At 37.3% G+C, this 23,135-nt stretch overlaps 1 protein-coding gene across 6 annotated transcripts in view; it reads left to right on the forward strand.

Moving 5' to 3' along the window:
- Window positions 1–23,135, forward strand: part of INVS (inversin) — a 93,735-nt gene that overhangs the window by 54,285 nt on the left and 16,315 nt on the right. For all 6 annotated transcript variants that reach the window (XM_065830726.2, XM_071804327.1, XM_065830727.2 and 3 more), the window contains 6 exons: window positions 108–217; window positions 4,422–4,593; window positions 9,396–9,551; window positions 11,025–11,254; window positions 13,484–13,590; window positions 16,913–17,125. In XM_065830726.2, the coding sequence (XP_065686798.1) occupies window positions 108–217; window positions 4,422–4,593; window positions 9,396–9,551; window positions 11,025–11,254; window positions 13,484–13,590; window positions 16,913–17,125 (988 nt within the window). The remainder of the gene's footprint in view (window positions 1–107; window positions 218–4,421; window positions 4,594–9,395; window positions 9,552–11,024; window positions 11,255–13,483; window positions 13,591–16,912; window positions 17,126–23,135) is intronic.

Here is a 23,135-nt window from a genome sequence, read left to right on the forward strand (position 1 = left end):
CCATTTTTTATTGAGGTCTGTTCATTCTCCCTCTCTTTTTTTTAAATTCAAAGTGTTTAACTTCAGGATTTGACACATATCTGGTTTTATTTTATTATATTTCTCAGGTCATGCACAGATTGTCCATCTCTTATTAGAAAGAAATAAGTTTGGAACTATCCCATCTGATAGCCAAGGTGCAACACCCCTGCATTATGCAGCACAGAGCAACTTTGCTGTAAGTAGCACGTACCCTAAATATGAAGTAAATATGTTTTGCTTTTTTTGTTTCTATAACATAACAAAGTGTTGTCTGCACAAACTCAATTCAGAGTTTTCTTATGTTATGTGATATGAATGTGTTTAATTTCAGACTACTAACATAGATTTTAAGACTAAATTGCTGTACAAAGGGAAGCCCCTTGATCTATATGTTTGCATCAGAACACACAGTAGTCAAGTAGGTATTTCAGTAGAAAGCAGAATGGCACTTACTATTTTACTGAGCTTTCGCTTTTCAAAGCTCCTTATAGCAAAATCTAAGCAGATATAAGGTATCTAGAGTAGGATCAACTGTGTGAGCATTTGCATAGCTGCTACAGTACCAGTGAAACCACTCTTTGCCTTCAAGAAAGGGATTAACTTATTGATATTTGCCATTATGAATGAACCTTTGTCTCATGAAGTGTGGCTGAAGAGTGAGTACCTTTTGTCAGAATTTGCCATGACCGCTATATTTTTAGAAGCTTTTTAAAGTTTTTAATATTTTAAAAATATTTTTAAATTCCGGACAACAACAAAAAAATGGTTTCTCAGACAGCCTATTTCTTATTTTTATTAGAATAGGTAAATTTTTTCCAGAGCAAGATCAGAGATGGTAGAACTAAGTATAAAACTCAGCAGTTTAATGGTTGCTGCTCACAAATGTTATTATAGAAGTCATCCTCAAGCGCTGCAACTTAAGGAGGCTTTTTTCGTGCTGTTCTGTCTCTCATAGTTGAATTATGCCATGCATAGTAAGCTGAGACCTCCCATCTAACTTGTCTTCGGTTGTATTATTGATAAGCTCCCTTTGCAAAAAAAAGTTATTTAGTGCCTCATTAATGTAGTTATGTAGCATAATTTTTGCTCACTAATGTAACATTGCAGCATTTTCTTAACAGGGATACTAGTTTGGGTCTTTCCAACCCACAGGTTAATTATTGTAACATAAGTGAAATTCTAAAACCCTTGAGAACCATTGAAGTTAGCAAATCCAGAAGTACGATTGAAAGAGGGAAGTGGCCAATGTATATTAATACCACAACTGTCACCTTCTGTTTCCTGGTGAGAGTGAGTTTTGGAGTTTTGGTGGGTTTTTTGGAGCTGGTCTTAGTAAGACCATACAGATATTTTTTTAAATTCAGACTTCAGTTGGACCATATGTCTGTGTATAGTGTACAAATTTTTAAAGACTTTTTTACAGATGCTTTGTACATGGTATATACAATTTGAGTCTGACTCACACGCCGTAAATATGTATATTGTAAAAACCTTTCTTTCTAGTTTGAGTCAGACTCATGGGAAAAAGACAGAATGTTTTTATTTACAATCCGGTTATTATCTCCACATGCTTTTATCATTGGGTTTGTTTTTTTCTATAGTGATATATTGCTAGAAAGTGATTTTCCTTACTGGCTGGCTTTCTCTGGGCTCAATTCAGTTGTACTGAAACATCTTCATCATGTTGCTGCCTTTTGATCCCACCAGCCAGCCAAACTATGATTTCATTTAGGTTTTTATATGGAAATAAGAGTAGGTGATAGAATAATTAATTCATTTGCAATCTCGTGGACTTACAATGAATGTCCTGTTTCCTATCTTACATGATTTATCAGGGTCTCATTTGGATCTGCAGGCCTCTTTCAGCTCTTGATGTACAGAGAGCCCCTGTTTGTTTGCCTACATTATGTCTGGAGCTTCTCTCTCTCTATGTTTTTTTTACCACTCTGGTTGTTTCTGAGCACCACTTTTTGCTTTTTTTTTTTCCTCCACTACATACAAATCCTTGAGTATTTCTCACCATTGCATTCCATATACACACTCAAACAACCGAGCGGAAACACATCCATGTTTACTTTGGCATGAACATCTATATTTTTATGGTTTGAGGGCCATATTGTTGTTCTGTTCAGTCTGCCCAAGTTTGGATAGGCATGGTACATTTCTCAGTTAAAATGTGGTGTTTCTTAGTCTAAAACAACAATAAGAGAATTTGTTCTTTTCTGTTTATTCTGAATATCTCAATATCTTGTTCTTCACACTGTTTTTCTGTGGGTTACTTACTCTAATGTGCTATTTTTGGTATTTAAAGGCCGAAGAGACTTAACCAGCACTGAATTTACGTGAGGAATTGGTTCTCTAAGACTAACTTACTCCCATTTATTATAGAAGGAAAAGTTCTAGAAGAAATGGACTAGATCATCTTTTGAGGTCCCTTCCAATCCTTAACATTCTGTGATTCTGTGTGCAAAATTGACTGATATAACCACCCAAATAGGTTGCTGGAAATGTGGAAGTCTTAGGTATCCTGCAGAAGGTCCAAATAAACATCCATTTTAAATTTTTGAACTTCATATGTGAAGGCAGATGCTCTGTTAGTGTTGATTTTAGTATGCAGAATGCAGGGCTAAATATATATTAAAAAATAATTCCAGAAACATCAAAGACAATGTATTTTCCTTTCACATACTTGTATAGATTCATCTAGTAAATGAAATGTGGAGACCTCTGTCTTATTTTTGAATATTCAAAAATAATACTTAGTATTTGTCAGAGTTTCTTGATAGCACAGAGTGACATGATCCAGGTTTATTTCTCTCCTTTCCTGTTGTTTTTCAGCTTTGTTGTTTTTTATTTTGTTTTCTCCAGTTTTTTAATACAGATAAGATACATCTGATTTCTCATGACAAAGTACGTGTAGAATTAAACTGATTCATACTTCCATTTTCTGATTTCTTAACCATCCTGTTGTCATTTATTTCTATTTCATTTTCAAGTTGTGACAACTTCATTTTGGAAGATAACTCTCATAGCACTATGATGTTTTCTTCTGCTTTTTCGCGTTAAAAACACTAGGAAAAAAAAAAAAAGAGTTGTTGAAAGGAACATAACGGAAAAATGAAATGACTTATTTATGTTTGTAGCATGTGTGCCGCGGTGTTGAAAAGGTCCGGCCTTGGCGCAGGGTTTCAAGCAGTGCAGAGTGCTGGCAGGGGGCTGGGCTGCCGGTCTGACGAGCAGCCCTTGGTGTGTGACGGGTGGCCGTGGTCAGTGTGAGCGCACAGACACATGCTGGTTTGTGTGGAAGGCTTAATTCTTCCATTCCTCATTACTTCTGGCTGGACCTTTTTACAATAGACTAATAGTTCAGATACAGACCCGAATTCCCTAGGCTGTTAGGATCTTTGATCACATTAACGTGAGATAAATGAGAAATTTCCGATTTCTTTAGAGGGATGAAGTAAGAATTAGTAGTTAAAAAAAAATCCAGACTAACAATGGGACTTAGGAATTTTAACGCCTGTGTGATTATAAGCATTTGATTCCTTATAGCCACGGAATTCTTATTCCACCTAGAGCAGTGATAGCACTGTTTTGGAGTCACACTGGGGAAAGGATAAAATAGTGTTAATACTAAAATATAAAAATAGTGAAACCCACTTTTCCAGTTTTTATTGGCCTATCAGTGACTCTTAAGAGATGTTTACCAGCTGTTAAATACTCAGTCTTTGTAAGGCATTAGATAGAAAAGGGAAAATCTTCCTCTAATTCTTTTTCCTGCATTAGTGATTTCCTCTCCCTTCCTTTCCTGTGTGGCTTAGTAAGAATTCAGCAGCAAGTTAAATAAGTGGATTTGTTCACTTAACACAAACACGGCATTAGAAGAAATAATTATTTTTACTTTGATCTAAATAGAGAATTTACTGTAACAGTACCAGTGGAAAGCCTGGACTCAAACGTAAAGACTTTCTGAATCTCTTTTTTTATTGATAATATTTAGTAATTAGTAACCCGTCAGGAGAATATTTTGAAGGAACATTATTTTAGCATCACAGTATTACAGTAATATTTTGATAAGCTGATAATATTAATCTCATTGCTTTCTTCACAGTGACTGAAGTTTCTTTTACTTCCTTATGATGAACATATGATGTTTGACACTAAAAAGAAGTTTGAAATAAACGACCGCGTTAAACTGATAGTTAAGAACGTGCAATGAAAATTGATGAAGAAAAGGGCACAGCAGAAAAGACAATGCTCCTGTTGAGCTATTACTCTCTATAAACATAAAAAGGAAAAGTGAAGCTTAGATTTGCTTCATAAACAGCTAAATGAGACACAATAGTTTTTTGTTGTTACAGATTCCTTTTCATGTTAATTTCAATAGCATGTCTTTTCAGGAAACAGTTGAAGTATTTTTGAAACATCCCTCTGTAAAAGATGACTCAGATCTCGAGGGAAGAACATCCTTCATGTGGGCAGCTGGCAAAGGCAGCGATGATGTCATTAGGACGATGCTGACTTTAAAACTGGACATTGATATCAATATGACAGACAAATACGCTGGCACAGGTAAGATGCTTTACAATAAAGAGCCACTGAATGTTTCCAGTTAGCATGGTTCCCACCAAATAAAAAACACTGTTAGAAGCTATATTCATTTTTTTCTTGGATGTGTAGTGTAATCCTGAAAATATTTCGGCAGAAGTTTAATTGTGTGTGTGAGTTGCTTCTTTGCCTTATTGTGGGAAAGAAACAAATCTTTTCTGTGCAGATTAGACCAGTTCATTTGAAACAGAGCAAAAAGAAGAAATGTACTGCTATGCTTCTGTTTAGTTGGATCTGTAATCCTGGGAAAGGAAAAGCTGTTCTGTATTTTGAAGGCTAAAACGAAATATAATTGCATAAAAAACCCTCTCCGAAAATGCCTGTTAAAAAAAATTGTCAGTAATTAAATACTTTGAAATAATATAGAGCAAACTAACCGATGAAGTGGTTAAATTATCATCATGAAAATCACAAGTACCATGGTTATTTGTAAAGATAGTGTAATAAAGATTAGAGCTATTGCACGTCTGTTATCTAAGCAAGAGGTTAAACTTAATAACCCCCAAGTTTAACATCCCATTATCTGCCCAAAGCAAAAAATAGGTATGCAACAGTGTTTCAGGATTAAAGCATGTAAGTAATGAAATTCAAAATTTCCTATAGCAACTATGAATTTATTTCCTTTAATGAAAAATTTTAAGAATTTATCTTAGAAATATTGTACCCCTGTAGTACTTTCAACAAAAATAGAATCACAGTTCTGACAGAGAGTCAGGTGTTGACGGGTATATGTATTCAACAATGTTGGAAAGACAGGTAAAAGTAGTGGAGCTGTATTGTGTACTGATCACGTCTGAATACAAAAAGAGGAGAATGTGAATATATTGGGCATAAATTGGAGGGGTTTGGTAGCAGGGTGGTGCAGGGGTAAGCTGTGTGGGAAGAGGTCATGGTGGACTACCCTGTGCCAGTCACAGCCAGGTCACAAATTCAGAAGTGAAAAAATGTATACCTATGTATAATAAGTAGTAAAATGAGAGTTGAGCTGATAGTCGGAGCACACACCTATACATAATACAGTAGTGGGCATTTCTCCTGTAAACTATGTTATTTTAAGCAAACAAGACTGTATATTGCAATGTTTGTTTATGTAAATTTTAATATGTTTCTTTTAAAGTATACTCAAGGAATCCTTTGGCTGCGCAGATACACAAACTAGCCTAAGCTGCATGCTTAGCTTTAGGGAACTTGCAGCACAGATCTATCCCAACCCAGAAAAAAAGATATTAGTTTAACAGCTTTTCTCTTTTCAGATCCTACTTTGAATTATATAAAAAATGTAAACAAATGCAATGTCAGGGTTGCATGGTTCAGGATTTGAAAGATGGCATGCGTGGCTATTAGTTTCATATTAAAAAAATGAAATTTTTATTTCCTTTGGCTGTATGGGAGATCTGTACACAAAAAGCCAAGTATCACATAACAGTTATCATAAAATTCTATTTAAATATCAAAACTCTTTATTTCCTTACAAAATAACACACACACAAAGTATTTTTTTCCAGGTTATTATAGTTTGTAATTTTTGAGTTTAAGAAATAGTGCAACAACTAAAATCTTAGTCTTCATGTTTGATGACTTTACAAACTACATCCTCTACCATTTTAGTCTTGTTTCATCTTTTGTCAGTCTCACCTTCCTGACAGTTCCTTTTTAAATACCTCACAATATTTGTTTCAGACCTTAAGGTGCACTAATGTTGTAGTCACTGTGCAAACCTCTTTGCAAAGGGTTTTTCCCTTTGCAGGCAGAAATCACATACTCTGTTTCATAAACTACTCAGGTGTGGATTTCATGCTTGAATAATTCAGGTGGTTGGGTTTATTATCTTCCAGTCTTAAACCTTTCATAGCAGTGATGTGTAATCACCTTTTAATCTTGATTTTTTGTTTGTAGGGCTTTTAATTCAATGAAATGAAAGGGTTTTTCATTTATTTGAAACTGCTGTTGAGTAGAACAAACTCATAGTCCTAAAGTGGGCAACTGTGCCGTTCGTCGCTTGCTGTCGAGCAATCAAAATTTTACCATTTTGCAACCATGTGCAGTAGCATGGGCTTTATTATAGTGAGCTATAAACTTTAAAGGAAACCCAGTGGTAAATCACTCTCCAATTTCAGATCTGGTGGGGGTGATGTTGTTTTGTTTTGCTTTTTGTTGTTGTTGCTGTTGTGTTTTGTTGTTTGTTTGGTTGTTTTTTTCCCAAAAGTTTTTAATCATTCCCAAGTTTTGGTGAGGTAAAGTAGCACTGTATTCTGACAGGAAACTATGCGCTAATAGAAAACAGCATACATGCCACCCTGCCTGGGATACAGTTGCTGAGGAGAGTTCAAGGTTGTGTTTTCCTCACTTTTGTGTGCCTGCTTCACTAAGCTCAGTTATACTGTTGCATTAACTTAGCCTTTTGCCTTCACTTAAGAAGAGCAAGCTCTCCATTCAGTTCTGCTGGAACATCCAGCCTCTCCGCATTGTGTAGGAGAATGACACCAAGGGAAAGGAATTTCCCTGTTCTCTGAGATCAGCGCCGCAGGAGCGTTACAGGGGCAGCTTTATAGTGCTGCCGTCACTGCCTACAATGGAGAGGGCTCTGTCTGTCGGCGGAACAAAGGGCCTATTGTGACCAGCTGGCCCAAGAATCTCTTCAGTCACCGTGACTCCATCACAGAAAATTTGGCTTACAAGAAAATATTGAGCACAAAGTGCGAAACAAGATGCCTGCGTCAGAATGAGTGATAGGGGGGAAGAAGCGGCCAAGCTGACACAGCAGCTCTTTTTCTATTGTATTGTTATACACACCCCATGTGTCATCTGATGGAGTGGTTTACTGCCTTTGGTTTCATAAGAAACACAGTACAAAAACCAGAACCTAGAGTTTACTGTGAGGTCAGACCATGAAAAGCAGGCCCATCCAAATGTACAAAGCGGCAGGGATCTCATTCTTGTCACACTTCTACTGATAGACACCCGCTCGCCTCGCTACCACAGATCCTGCTCTTTACAGATAGTTTTCACGGGTGTGATGGGTTCCCCTGTGCTTTGTAGCTGCAACAGTTGAACATCAGTGTCATCTTAAAGGCATGATTTCAGTTACTAAGACAGCGCTTCTTGTACTGTCCCTGGCTAGGACCCCAGTTCTTGTTGGAAGCACCTCATTCGTCTGTACCAGAGTTCGAATTACTAGCACTGATTTCGACAATCTGTTTTAAGACAACACACTTCAGCTGGATTTGATTCACAGACAGAAAGAACAACCTGTGCATTTTAGTAGCGCCAGTGTAGCGGGTTATGCTGAGTTAGTTTCATAAGCTGTGTGAAGCTGGTACCAGGGGCAAACAGTAGCAGGCGGACTGTTTTGATATGCTGGCTGTGACTCAACTGATTCCTTCTAACGCTGGCCCTTCGTGGTGTGCCTTTCCGTATAATGGCTCTGCTGGATCCTGACCCTGCCTGTTGGCATATTAAACAAGTCAAGACAGGCAGGTACTGTTTATAGCCCCACGTCATGTTTGCTTGAGCGCACTGAATTCTCACCAAGGAAGAATATTTGTCGAATTTCACGGGAAAATATGAATACATTTTACTAAACGGACATGTATGAATTGCACTTTTTTGTATTTTTATTCTAAATTATTTTGATTTTGTCATCTGTGAAATATTCTACATGTAAGGCAGTATAAGAACATAGATTATCCAGTTCTTTCACTGACTATAGGAAATAATCCGAAGCATTTTGAAATCAAATTGTAAGTGAAATCACCAATATGTGTTTGCTCCATTGGTTTGAAATCCCATTGATATGTGTAGCTCTCCTGTCCTTCAAAATGAACCATGAACTGGTTGGACTGGCATTTCAACCTTTTCCTCCACTCCAGCTGCTGGTGCCAACAGGACATTGTGTCAGCCCAGGAGCAACTTCAGCTCCGGGACATCATGTCTTTACCTCTGAGGTCTGAAGTATCTAAAGTAGCTCTGTGTGATTTATTGGTTTGGACTCAGTCTGCATACATTCAAAGAGGAAAGAGCAAAAAAAACTATGAGAGAGTAGGAGCCTGCAGAATCAACAGTTTTCATACAACTGAACTACGCAAATTGTAAGGATGAGACGAAATGCAGTATCTGGTCTTTCCAGCATCTTTTTCCTGAAGAAAATGGGGAGATGCAGCTACTGTGCGAGATGCGATAGCCTTGCTACATCATTTTGTGCAAAGATTTCTCCAATTCTGAAAACAAAAAAATGGGGGAGAACAGCTGGATGGTTATCTGGAGTTAGTATTAATTGAGACAGTTTTGCTTATTTGAAAGGGAAAAAAAAGGTATTTTCAGGAAAACACTGAAGAAATAGTGGAAGCTTGCTTTCACTGGTAATGAGCAGTTTCATCTCCATTGGAGTGATCTAAGAAATGCCACAAAACAGAGGCAGAAGTAGATTGTGTTATGTTCTCTTAATCAGAAGCTGCTAACCTTCCACAAATCCTCAGTATAAGCCAATCTTGGTGTTGTTAAGGTTAAAATTCCTATTTTTACAAGTTTGTACAAGATACTTTTTTCAGGCCTAATAGTTTTTCTGCTTATTGCTCTGTTAATTGAATGGTAAGGAAATATGGTTAGCAATCCCTTGTTTTGATTCATGAGTTTCTTATGGTTGAAAAGCACTTTTCTGTCCCCCAAAAGATTGAAGTTTATTTTCATTTTGACTGTTCTCCAATTGTGAACCTCCAAAGTTCATGATATTGTGATTTTGGTTTTTTCCTTCTGCTTTATTCTTTTAGCATTACACGCCGCTGCCCTTTCTGGACATGTCAGCACCGTCAAATTGCTGTTGGAGCATAATGCACAGGTAGATGCTTTGGATGTCATGAAACACACCCCGCTTTTCCGAGCCTGTGAGATGGGACACAAAGAAGTGATACAGACACTCATTAAAGGTCAGCTGTTACGAATTTACAAACCGGTTCAGAGTTCTGGTGCTGTTTTCTGCCGGACTGGGGAATGAACAACATAGCTGAGCAGGAGGTGGGGGGAGAAAATGTCTTCTCTAAATTTGGTTTTGTCTGGAAGTTCCCTTTGTGGAACAGCGCTAACAAATGTAAAAGCGATCAGAATGTGCAAAATATCTAGAAGAGTTAAGTATGAAAGCTGCAATATTTGGATAGTGCTTTTCAGAGCTCTTTTCTGCTCAGGCCTTTTCAAGTACATTCTAGTCTCTCAAACCACCTCTTCCCCTAGCAAGAAATTGTTTTTGTTTTTTTTCTCCAGTAAATAAGACCAAATTAATCTTTCTTGTCTTTTGTGAAAAAGCATTTTTAGGCTTCTTTGAAGACTTTTTGGCTATTTAAATGAATCTTTATTTTTTAATGAAGGTAGCTATCAAAAATTCTAAATCATTAATATTTTCTTTTGGTTAGTTTCTATAAGCAGTATTTTATTTGCAAGCAGAAATAACATTTAAATTTCGCAGCTTTAGATAATTGTAAAAACTCTGCTGAAGTGGATGAAATGTGGTGAAAGAACAGTGGTAGCTTAGATGCAAAATTCTATCATTTTAGCTTCACAGTAGAGTTCTAAGTAGCTGCAAGCAGTTTCCCTCCTACTTGAGATATTATTTCATTTACAGACAGTTGAAGTATCCAGGCTAACAAATTGCCAGTTTTCTATCAACCAGCATTTCTTAGTGAAAAGCGTGACTCCCTCCGTGATCTACTGGGCATATTTAAACCTCCTGTTAAGCTCTTCATCCCACCTCCTATGCCATTTAGTTTTGGTAGATGCAAGAAGATTGGTTATCAGAATCTGAGTTATCTTAAATTACATATTTTTTGATATAGAGAGTCATTGTTGCTGGTTGGTTCATTTTTTTATATTTCTGGAGTTTTATGTTTGTACAGAGTTTTTACATCTGACAAGAGCACATAGAGAAATTAATTATCTGCATAACAGTCTTCTCATGCTTGAATTTAAAAAAAAATGAGGCTTTTTAAAAAAATGTTCCTTACACTTGTGAATATGTCATCTGCTTTAGGGTTTTAAAAAGATACTTCAGCTGAAGTCTAACTTTCAAACATGATTTTGTTGTTAAGAAATAAAAGTTTCACTGAAAATTAATAGGCTTGAAACAAATAAAAGCTAAGTGTTTCAAGGGAATTTGATAAATCTGGAGATTCTAAAGCATCTGAGAGGATACTCACAAGCTTGCGAAAAAGTCAGAAGCCTGACCCTCACTGAAACTATCTCATTCTCAGTTCATTTTGATTTAGGATGTGGATTTGAGTGATCGAGTTGAAATTACTTTCCGAAATATTTCTCTGATTTATCGGTTTAGCAAATAAGTTCTACTTGAACAGAAAGCTATTCTTTTTTATATTTTCTTTCTATGTTCAAGAATGTATTCATTGTTACAGGAGGAGCAAGAGTAGATTTGGTGGACCAAGATGGCCATTCCCCCCTTCACTGGGCTGCCCTGGGAGGAAATGCTGATGTGTGCCAAATCTTGATAGAAAATAAAATCAACCCTAACGTGCAGGATTATGCGGGTAGAACACCACTGCAGTGTGCTGCTTATGGAGGTTACATTAACTGTATGGTAGTGTTACTGGAAAACAATGCGGATCCAAATATCCAGGATAAAGAGGTATGTTGTTCTTCACTGGGCTGTTTAATTTACCTCAGAATAACCGTAAGTCAAAACATTTCCCTTTTCTTCAAGGTCATTCTCTTTTCTGGGACATCGAAGCATCTTTGCTGTTTATCATGAAATGCATCCTGACATAGTGTTCCTATGGCTTCACTTCTGAAATCTTGAGTGAAAAGTAACATTTTCATATGCAGCATGAAGATTCATATTTTTCCATATTGCTTTTGACTTCTCCTTGTCAAAGTGTGATCTTATGAGGAGTCATATTAATCATCTGCTTTCTTAACTTCTATCATTCCTTATTAACAGCTGACATGGGAATGTAATCTTATAGTTTGTAATGTGTTTCTTCAACATAGAGATAGAGCAATTAAGATATTGCAAGTGAGGTTGCACAACAACAACTCCAATTATCTATCCATGTAAGTATCCACATATGTATCAGTCTTCCAGATGAAAAAATACCCCACTGATAAGTTCATATATTCTTTCATGCCAGTATTCTAGCAGTAAGTGAAATTAGGAGCCAGAACAATTGTGCAACATATAACAGATTTCTTTGTAATATGACATAATTTCTCAGATGTTGGTAGAACTTCATCAGTCAAAAGAATTTCACCCAATTTGTTAAACTTTCCTGTAGCTATTTATTGGAGGGCACAGTCTTGATGTTTTTCTGTGGTACCCAGCCTTCCTAAATTTCCTAAATTTGGTGTTCAGAAAAACAAGACACCAACAGAAGGCATGACCTGAAAGGGAAGTGAAATGTGTTCTGTTGATATTAACAGAGCCTGAGGTAATTATCTTGTGGATCTGTGATCCCAGTCCCAAAAGTGGTCAGATATGAGCTGGATGTACAGAGTGCAGCTTGAGAATTGGATTTCTGCTTAGATTCTGAAATCAAGCTCATTTTGAAAGCACAGCTGGAATCTTTTGTGTTTGCCTGACTTTGAGCTCTGTAGTAATTTTTTCAGTCTTGTACTGTGTTTTGGAGCAGCCTAGAAAACAGCCTGAATCACAGAATGGCTGGGGTTTGAAGGGACCTCTGCAGATCATCTATTTCAAGCCACCTGCTAGAGCAGGTTCACTGAGAGCAGATCACACAGGAATGTGTCCAGATGGGTTTTGAATGTCTCCAGAGAAGGAGACTCCACAACCTCTCTGGGCAGCCTGTTCCAGTGCTCTGGCACCCTCATGGAGAAGTTTCTCCTCATATTCAGATGGAACCTCCTTTGCTTCAGTCTGTGCCTGTTGCCCCTCATCGTATCATTGAGCACCCCTGAAAGGAGTCTGGTCCCACCCCTTTGACATCCACCCTTGAGATACTGATAAACATTGAGGAGATCCCCTCTCAGCCTTCTCTTCTCCAGGCTGAACAGACCCAGATCTCTCAGTCTCTCCTCACAAGAAAGGTGCTCTAGGCCCCTAATCATCTTTATAGCCCACTGCTGGACTCCCTCCAGTAATTCCTTGTCCTTCTTAAACTGGATAGCCCAGAACTGGACACAGTACTCCAGGTGTGGCCCCACCAGGGCAGAGTAGAGGGGCGGGAGAACCTGCTGGTCGCACTCTTCTTAATGCACCCCAGGGTACCGTTGGCTTTCTTGGCCACAAGGGCACATTGTTGACTGATGGACAACCTGTTGTTGACCAGAACTCCCAAGTTCCTCCTCTGCAGTGCTGCCTTCCAGCAGGTCCACCCCTGACATGTGCTGGTGCCTGGGATTATTCCTCCCCAGGTACAGGACCCTTCACTTGCCCTTGTTGAATTTCATCAGGTTCTCCTCTGCCCGACTCTCCAGCCTGTCCAGATCTCACTCGATGACAGCACAGCCTTCTGCTGTGTCAGCCCTTCCACCCACGTCGGTGTCATCAGCGAAGTTGCGGAGGGTGCGCTCAGTCTCTTAATCCAGGTCAGAGCTGCTTCAGACCTGGCAACATAGCTGTGAAGAGAGAAACTCTAGAGGTAGTGTCCTAATGCTGTTTTTCAGCCACTTTAGGTGAAAAAGCACTAGTGTTGTAATCTCACTTAAAACAACAACTAAAAAAAAAATTAAAAGTTACTTCATTTTTAAGTGCTGTATTCTTTTGTTTTAACAGGGAAGTTCATTTAGAAGAATTAGTTTGTCCCTGATGTGCAGAAAAGCATTGAATTACAGTATGATTTATGACTTTTATTGTGGTGTGATAGAGTTTGGGGATAATATTTATTTTTGTTGTTCACAGGGAAGAACTGCTTTGCACTGGCTCTGCAACAATGGTTACCTTGATGCTATAAAGTTGCTGCTTGGTTTTGATGCTTTCCCTAATCATATGGAGAACAGTGAGGAGAGGTATTGCTCATCTGAATGCATTATTTTGTAATTTAAAAGAAGTGCTACCTACTGATTTCAACATAAAGTGTTCAGGTGCTCCCAGAGAATTGTGATCTTGTGTCTAAAAGGAGGGATGTAAACTTGGGCTTCAGTGTAAGCAGCTTTTCTAATGTGAAAAATCTCTTCTTTAAGTAAGACATTGCAACTTCAACTGTCTACGCTTTTGAACTTCGAATTTCCAGAGGTTTTGGAAAGTATTTACTCATTCTGTTCTTGTTTCAAATATTAAATATCTCTTTTATTCATATTGACACTAGATATGTATAGACAAAGGGTGATGAGGCATTTCTGCTGCTGTTGGAGTAGACTGGGATCTTTCTATTTGGTAGGAATACAGCGAGAAGAAGGAAAATGGGAAAGATGTAACGTGTATTAAAATAGTGATTACAAATTACCTGGTGGTTAACTGTAAGGTTAACTAAAGGCCTAATTAAAAAAAAAATCATCCTATAATCATAAAGGGACAGTACACTTACATCTCTCTTCTTTGTCTTTCATTGACATATAAATAATAGTTTTTTTTTAAAGTGATTTGAGTTGTGGAGTTTGAATTAGTCACCTGACCATGAAGATAATTACTATTAGCAGAAATGTATAATCTCTTTTTTACATTAGATGACCTCCTCATAATTATAAATAAAATTATGATCAGTATGCCATATAAATTTGAATTTTTCAACATTTTAAATAACTTGAGGACTTTGAAACCCGATATTTTAGTGCTAAAATTGAGACTTCTCTACTTCTCTCAGTTTTCAGTTGCTTTCTTCCCCCATCATTTCTCTTTTTGTTCTCTACTCTAAACCACTCGGATCTCTCTTCTTTTTCTGTTCTTATTTTTTATTGAGAAACAGAAATGAAAGTATAACCAGTTCCTAATTAAGTAGTACCAATTCTCTCTTTAGTAATTTTCAACAGAAAATTAAATAAACAGTTGTAACTAAATCGCTCTTAATAAGTAAGATTAAAACCCACTATTTTACCAGAAAGGAGGCTGCTGTTTTCCTTACTTTGTAGAAATGCGCTAATGACACCCAAATGTCAGGAAAATACCTTAGCTGTGTTTTTACTATAATCATTCAGTTAGTATCTATTTTTGTTTCCCTTCTGGCATTAGTACATGTTCTTATGTATAAACCTTGATTACTCAAAATATAACTAGCAATATTCCAAATGTCAGCCCTTAAGCACTAGTCCATGTGCAGAACAAAAGAGATCCCCAATATTTCTAGAGGAATCAGTCTTTAAATGCAATTCTCAAAAAAAAAATATGTATTGTACATAGAGATTGCACAATTGCCTCTGAATAAACATCTAGAAAACCTTGTTTTGTTGTTAAGAGATCAGAAGTTTGGAAAACGGAAAAATCAAGTCAAGTGTAGTGAGAGAGAGTAAAAATAACTTCATGCATACAGTTCATCCGTACTTGGATGAAATTATTTTTCAATCAGTAACAATTTCCTCAAACAGTAATTTTTTTCCAATGTATCTACAGAAAGAAGCTTCCCTTCTTCCCTTTTGTTGAGTGCAATATGAGATAGCAGTTCAAAATTCAACCATAGCGCTTTAAAGTATATAGGTTTGTGAAAAGATAGAGCTGAGATTACATCTAAGATTTTAAGCTGCCCACTTGCACGCAGATACGTGACCAAGTGCTAGTCTGGAGGGTGGTAGGTTTGTTGTTCTTTGCAAATTTATTTCATAATCTGGTGATGGCAGACTGGCTGCTGCTTGACCAACCTCATGCTAAATTACGTGTAACAGCTGATGGCCGATGTCTTCTTTGCGTGATTTCCTGTGAAGCCAGCTTGATTTAAAAGCTGTCTGCTTTCCAGATACCCGGTGGAAAAGAATTTATAACAGGCTTTGAACTGACACAACAGACTAATGGCTGGTTGAGAGGAGTGTGTGAGCAGCCTTGAATGGGTAGTGTCCAGTTGTATGAAGCCCTATTCAGATTTCATCTGAGTGATTTTTTTTACTTTCAAAGGTAGCTCTAACGGAGTTAGAGAATCCACGTTTAAGAATATGGGTCTTCATGGCTGGAATCCATAATATAATGCATTGTCTTGGTACATACATGCTAGTAGCATAAAGTTTACGTTAGCATCTTTTGTACCTGTTTATTAAAATATTTAAAACTAGGTATACTTTAAAAATGTATTTTTCTGAAATGAGGTCCCTGCTGAAGTTCTCATTCCTGGGTTATCAAAAATCTCTCTCTCCCTTTAAATGCTATCAGCAACACACCTTGACATACAAATTTTCACGTTATGTCATTGTCTTTATTCACGCAGACACCTCAGTTCAGATACTGTTAATCCTTCCATCAGATCATTGCTGCGTGGCAAGTCCAATTCTGCTTTCTGTCTGTTTTTCTTTGCTCACCAGCATTGCGTCCTAGCAAGTTACCGTCAAGAGGAGCCCTAATTTTCCCAGTCGCATGCATTGACACTTGCTATTTGATAGTCTTGTATTATATGGTCTTGATTATGGTTGGTGACTGATAATTTTCAGTCACTAGATGTCTTTGCTTAATGTTTCAGTGTTGGTGAGGGAGATAAGTAAATTTTTCCCCTGTGTTGACAATGGGAAGTTTGGCAATTATTTTTAAAAGGGCTTAGGCAACTTTGACACCATTAAAAAGACAAGCTATTTAATATTTTTAGTACTTCTTTCCATTTGAAAGCAGTCTTAAGTCTTACTAGCACTTGGAAAAAAACAATATTATCCCCTGATGCTGGTGTGATCCTGCTGCCTGGTCAGTCACACCATCCTCAGTCATTGTTACAGAAGCGAAGCCAGATTTGACAGTAAATCTCTAGAACTTAAATTTATATGGAAATAACATTAAAAATGTTTTAACTTGCTTTTTATTAAGGTTGTATTTCTACATGAGAACCTCAATAACACCTTTTTAAGTTTGCTTCCCTGAACAGTTAATTCTATGGATAGGGTCTGGCAGGATTTTGATCTGACACTTCATATAGTCTGCCCTGCCCCCCTTATATTAGGAGATAAAATAAGCCTTCAACATAGTCAAGGTGCGTGGAATGAGCATGATAGGAAAATAATATTAAAAAATAGTAAAACAGCCTACTGAAAACAGTGTTTAATCTGTCTTCATACTTGAAGTTCACAGAATGTTAGGGATTGGAAGGGACCTTGAAAGATCAGTTGCCTTTTTATTAAACGAGGATGAAATAAATGCACATTATGGTTAGAATTCTCGTTCAATTGTAATTGTTGCGAGTTTCTTTTGGTTCTTTGGTTTTTTTAGATATACTCCACTGGATTATGCCTTGCTTGGTGAACACCATGAAGTGATTCAGTTCATGTTAGAACATGGGGCTCTGTCTATAGCTGCCATACAGGACATTGCTGCTTTCAAAATTCAGGCTGTCTACAAAGGATACAAAGTTAGAAAGGCTTTTCAAGAGAGGAAGAATCTTTTGATGAAACATGAACAGCTGAGAAAAGATGCTGCTGCCAAGTAAGTCCGAGACTTGAAATCTACTCCAGCAAATACGCATTTGTCATAAATTTGTATATATCAGTGTGTGATTTTATCTGTTACTCACCATCATTTATTTTTCCTCTTAGTAAAATTCATAAAACCATAAGAATCATACAATGGGATTTTTCCATACGTCTCTAGATGGATATTTTTTTCCAGATAACCCCAGATTAAATATCAAACTTTAGATAATATAGAAGAAAAGGGCAAAAATAACAAAAAAACTGAGAAACTAGCATGTTAGCGTCCATGAATCTTTACCTGATATTCTGTATTATGATAAAAAGGCTTGGAAAATATTTATCACTCTACGGTACTGGAAATAATTATTGACCTATCAAGTCTTTGATACCAGTTTTGAAAACACATTAATAATTTAATGAAGAAAAACAAAAACAAACCCAGGAAAAGCCTGGTTTAATAGGGCTGCATTTATTGTTTTGCAAGGCAGGTTGTGCTTTTCTAGCAAACTGAACTCCTGGGTTTTATTTGCAACTTCTGTCTTGGCAGTATCATTCTCTGCACTTACATTTTCTGCTCTTGAATTAGAGAGTTATCATGAAATCATTATATTAGATTGTAGATAACTAACATATGCAATTCAAATAGTTATTTGTACAATGTGTAGGTTCTGACTGTACTCTATTTAAATGAGGTAATGGTAGCAAAGTGGTGAAATTCTAAAATCAGAAGCTACATAAATGCTCATCAAAATACTTTGCTTGCTTGGGCTTTATCCTTAAAAATAATGTGAAGAGCAAATCAGCATCTGGTTTCTCTTGAAAAAATCTGATTCTGGAATGAAAAAAACGTAACAGTCTGAGCAGATTTCTGCATGATTTTCTAGTATTATTTCTGTAAATAAAGGTCATAGGAATAAACGCATAACATAATTATTGCACCTAGAGATATTTTCGTTGCATCCATGTGTCACAGACAATATCAGCTGCCAGTTCAAACTCAGTAGTTTGATGTTCTGCAGAACTGGCCAGTCTGACCTTAACTGGGTTTGAACGCTGCTCATACACTGATTAGTAATTGTTAATGACCAGGAAGAACCAAACCTAGAAACAGCTGATAACTAATCTCTTGCTCACATCTTTAAATCCCGACGTTTGTCACTTGCTGCTCTCCTACTATTTACCTTTTCTGCTGAAGTCAATAGAAGTCAAACCCATGCATGGAGAAGCTGTCTTTGAAAATATCCTGAATATCTCATGTATTTTTTTTTTAATTTGGAGAACTTTTTTTCTTGCTGTGTGGTCACAAGTAACTTTACCAAACGAGGTAATTTTATTCTTTGAGATGACAACGATTTTTAGAAGAATTGGTAATACCCCATCTAGAAGACTAAAAGATAAAGGATTGCCTCATGGAAATTTGGGGGTGTTTTTATAATTGTTTTCCTCTGTGAGTTTCTGATGTACTTTCTGAAACTTAGTAAGCTGTTGTTGATTTGTTTGAAAACAATAGAAACAGAGTCTGTGTACCAAATTCCATAAAAACAGCATTAAAGTACAGTTGGAGTGTACAAGCAAATCAAGTTGTCACATAACAAATTTTATTTAATTGCAGTTTTATGATCTGTAATAAACTGGAGGGGACATTATGTTGTCATCATTCTGCGTACCCATCTGTGCATTCCACAGCTAAAATTGGCCAGGGTGTTGCTACATACAAAAAACTAATATCCCTACTGATGTCTACTTTTATCTGGAGAGCAGATTTTTAAACATTCTGTGGGAATCCATAGTGATGGTGAGCTCCCAGATTGAACCCCTACACACACTATTTCAGTGTTTGTATGTAAAACTTGCTTCGTAATATGTTATTTTACAGAGTCTCACTAATATAAATCATTCCTAAGTCTGCGTGGTTTTAATTAGTCTGTTCTCTCTTTTTTTTTTCTTAACAAAAAGTCAACCAACATTTCATACCTGTATTATTTACTGATAAAGTTCCATTCACTGTATTCAATGCCTGTGAAATATTTCTGTACAAACATATTCTCCCATGTTGAACAAACCTATATCAAAGAAATAGTAATTCATAGAACAAAGATTGATGCAAGCCAAAAAAAATGCACATTATTATGTCATTGAGCAAAGAGAAGTATCAGAAGACCAGTTTGGGTAGGTGGGGAAGCCCTGACATGAGCTCAAATGCAAAAAGCAGTATGTATATACAGGAGGTTGGAGCAGGGATGGGCTGCAAAGATGTGAAAACACTGTGTGGCCATGTAGGGATGGTGTCAGAAAAGCCAAAACTCAGATGGAGTGGAGACTTTCCAGGGATGTCACCAGTAACGAGGTGAGCTTCTGCCGCTACATTGATAGTAAAAGGCTGAGCAAGGAAAATGTGGGCCTGTTGCTGAACAGTGCGAGTGATTTAGTGACAACAGACGCAGGTTTGGCACTAGAACTCAGTGCCGCCTTTTCCTCAGTCTTCACCAAGAAAGTCTCCCAGACCTCTGTGCTTAGAGAAGTGATTCAAGGAGGAGGAGAACTGCCTGCTGTGGAGAATCAAGTCAGAGATCGCTTGAGAGAACTCAGCCCAGACAAGTCCATGGCACCAGACGGGCTGCAGCCAAGGGTGCTGAGAGAACTACCTGATGTCCTTAGAAGGCCTCTTTCCAGCATCCTTGAAAGGTCACAAGGAAGGTCTCCAGTGATTGAACAAAAGCAGATTCTGCACCCAACTTCAGAAAGGGCCAAAAGAATAATCTGGGGAACTGCAGACAGGTTGGACTCACTTAAACCAGACATGAGTTGAAACGAGAGATTTTGGCTGGAAATAGAGTTTTTTTCAATCTCAGGACAATCAAGCAGTGGAACAGCTTGCCCAAAGAGGTTGTACAATCTCCATCCTTAACGGTTTTCAAGACCAAGCTGGATAAAACCCTGAGTAATGCAGTCTGACTTCATAGTTGAACCTTTTTTGAGCAGAACATTGACCTTGATGACTTCCTGAGATCCCTTCCAATGTGTGGTACCCTGTGATCCTCTGGTCTTTTGGAAGACGGCTAAGTTGTTGGGACGTATGAGGATTAAACGTTTAACATCCATTTAACAGCCATAAATGTATCAATATAATATATGTGCTTTTCTTCAGTGGGAGTGAAAGTAAACTGATTATTAATAGGTGGGGTGGAGAACCTGGGAGGAGGGAAGCCGTGCTTTTGGAGAGTAGCAGAGAGGCAATCTGGGAAGGAGGCATTTAAAAAACAGACTACGTACAGGTAAAATGATGGACTTCAGAAACCCTTTTTAAAAGAGGCTTTTGTTTTACTTTTTACAAAATGAAATCTTTAGGAAAATTATATTTAAGGCTTTAAAACAGAGAAAACCAATGTCCAATATATTAGGGGTTGAAAGGGCTGCAGAAATAATTCGTCACTTGTTCACCTTGCTTTAGATTTTTCTCAGAAGAAGTTATTGACTCTCTACTTCTGTTTTTACTAAGGCTTCTGGATTTCATTCTGACCAGTTGGAGGAATGAAAGTGAGTAAAAATAACTCACTTGTGATATTTGGGAAGAGAAGAACAGCAAGAAAATAGAACAGTTCAATTAAACAGCCTTCAACAGATTAGAAAAATGTTCTAGTAGCAAGAGAGTACAAGTAGATGATGAGGTTCTTCAAAAAACTGCTAGTAAGGCCTGCGTGCTGAGAAAACATGTTTAACAAGAGAGAAATAATGAGCCCTTCAGCAACCTAAAAAGGGAAAGCATATACTCAGAATTTAGTGCAATGACTAAAATTAGGGGTAGTAATAACATACAATGATAAAATTAAACAAGCTGAGGTGCAAAATAAGAACAACTAGAAGGGGATGTGAAGGGTCACAATAAATCATCGTAAACATACACATTGTTAAAGGAAGAACAAAGAAAGAGTTGGTCTACAAGTGATGCTAAGAAGGCTGAAGTATTCTTTTTTTTTTCGCTCCGGTCTTTCTTAAATGTCAAATGATGTCCATGAGCAAATGGAATTCACACTAGTAATGAAGGGCAGCAGTGCAGGCTAAAATTCTGAAGCAAGAGTTTAGAGACTTATCAGATGCATGAGATGTTTCCAGATCAGCTTGGCCTGATAAAATTGAGTCTGAGATATTTAGAAAACTAGGTGATATAATCTTAAAATTGCTACCCTTAAAAACTTTATGAAGACTTGTGGGACTGGAGAATTTACAAAATTAGCAAAGTGTCTGCTTTCTCAAGGAGGAAGAAGAGGAGTCTGTAGACCTATGAACTTCACTCCCAAGAACCACAGAATTGTTGAGGTTAGAAGGGACCTTTTGAGATCATGTGGCCCATCCCTGCTCTTGCTCAAACAGGATCACGTAGAACAGCTTCTGCAGGACCATGTCCACTCACATTTTGAATATCTATGCAAATAGAAACTCCACAACCCCTCTGGGCAACCTATTCATGGTGGGAAAAAAAAGAAAAAAAAAAGAAAAAGGTGCTTTCTTGTGTTCAGACAGAATTTAATGAATTCTCATTTATATTTATTGCCTGCTGTCCTGTCAGTGGATGCTACTGTGAACAATCTGGCTCCATCTTCTTCATAACCTCCCACCAGGTATTTATGGACGTAGATGAGATTCCCCCTTGAGCCCTTTCTTGTCCACGCTGAGCAGTCCCAGCTCTCTCTGCCGCTTCTCATATGAAAGATGCTCCAGCCCCTTAAGCTTTTCCGTGACCTTTCACTGGCCTCATTACAGGAACTCCATACCTTTCTTATCTCAGAATGAACAATCAAACTTCTATGTATCTGGAACATCAGAAAGCAAGTAATGGTTGCTTTGAATTTCCTAAGAGCCAACATCAAAATGAGTCAATTTTCCTTTGTGACAGAATAGCAAGTTTTGTGGCCATGGAGATGATAGAGTAGCTGTCATTCAGACTTGCCTGAAGTTTTTATACTTTCCCATGTGCCATTCTCATTAGCAATGTTGGGCAACGTAGCTTGAATTAAACTACTACAAGTAAAAGCTGCTTGGAAGAACTTATGCAAAGAGTAGTTTAACGGTGGAACTTTAAACCAGAAGTGTATATCAATGAGAATTCCACATAAATCCATTCTGAATCTGATAATATAAAGTATTTTTATTTAAGAAGTAAAACGTCAAATTTCCAAATGTCACCAAGCTGCCTAAGAGTTGTAAGCACATTGACGACTAAAGCAGAAATCTGAATGCTGTTAATACATATGAGAAATGGTTGAGGAAAAAGTAGGTGATTGGGTAAATACAAACAGACACCTGCACACATTTGGCAAGACAAATCAACATAGGAATACTGGATGCAAATTCACTGTCTTTTTAGCATTTTTGTTAAGGACTATCTGTTAAAAGGTTGCGGGGGATCATAAGCGGAATGTGTTGTGATTCAACAGTGACTTGCTTTCAAAAGCAAACATCATATTAGACTGTATAGCAGGAGATGGCTATTTATACAACTCAAAATATAACTCCTCGTGGTTCAGGTAAAGCTTCAGCAGCAGTAGGATCATACCAGAAGATCTATTTTGAGTTATGATTTTTTAAGTAGCATTTTTTGCAAGGATAACTTTAGAAACTCTCTACAGGTACGTGGACATGTTCTGAATTTAAAATGTCTTCCACAGAGCAGATGCAAAAAGCAAAGTGTTCTTAACAGAATAGGAAAGGTTAGTTTCATTTTAGCAGGATCAAAAATTCAAAGCATCTCCATGTTTTCACAAATGCTTAAGGCTGAAACTGTTCCTTTCCATCTGCTAAAGGCTCAATTTCCATTCTCTCAATTTTGTAATGAAATACAAATTTACGACCATTCAGAACAAAATTCTGTTGCAAATAAAGTGGAAAATTTTGGCATGCCAGCTCTGTTATCACAGAGTATTTTTCTAACTTCAGCACCAATATTTGGTTCCTCCTGAGAATGACTGAGAACGCTTAAGTTAGGAACTTGTCTACTTGCGTTACTTGTTCATGAAACCTAGTTT

The sequence above is a fragment of the Patagioenas fasciata genome, chromosome 2 (assembly GCF_037038585.1).
Source record: "Patagioenas fasciata isolate bPatFas1 chromosome 2, bPatFas1.hap1, whole genome shotgun sequence".
In the NCBI taxonomy this organism is placed as follows: Eukaryota; Metazoa; Chordata; class Aves; order Columbiformes; family Columbidae; genus Patagioenas; species Patagioenas fasciata.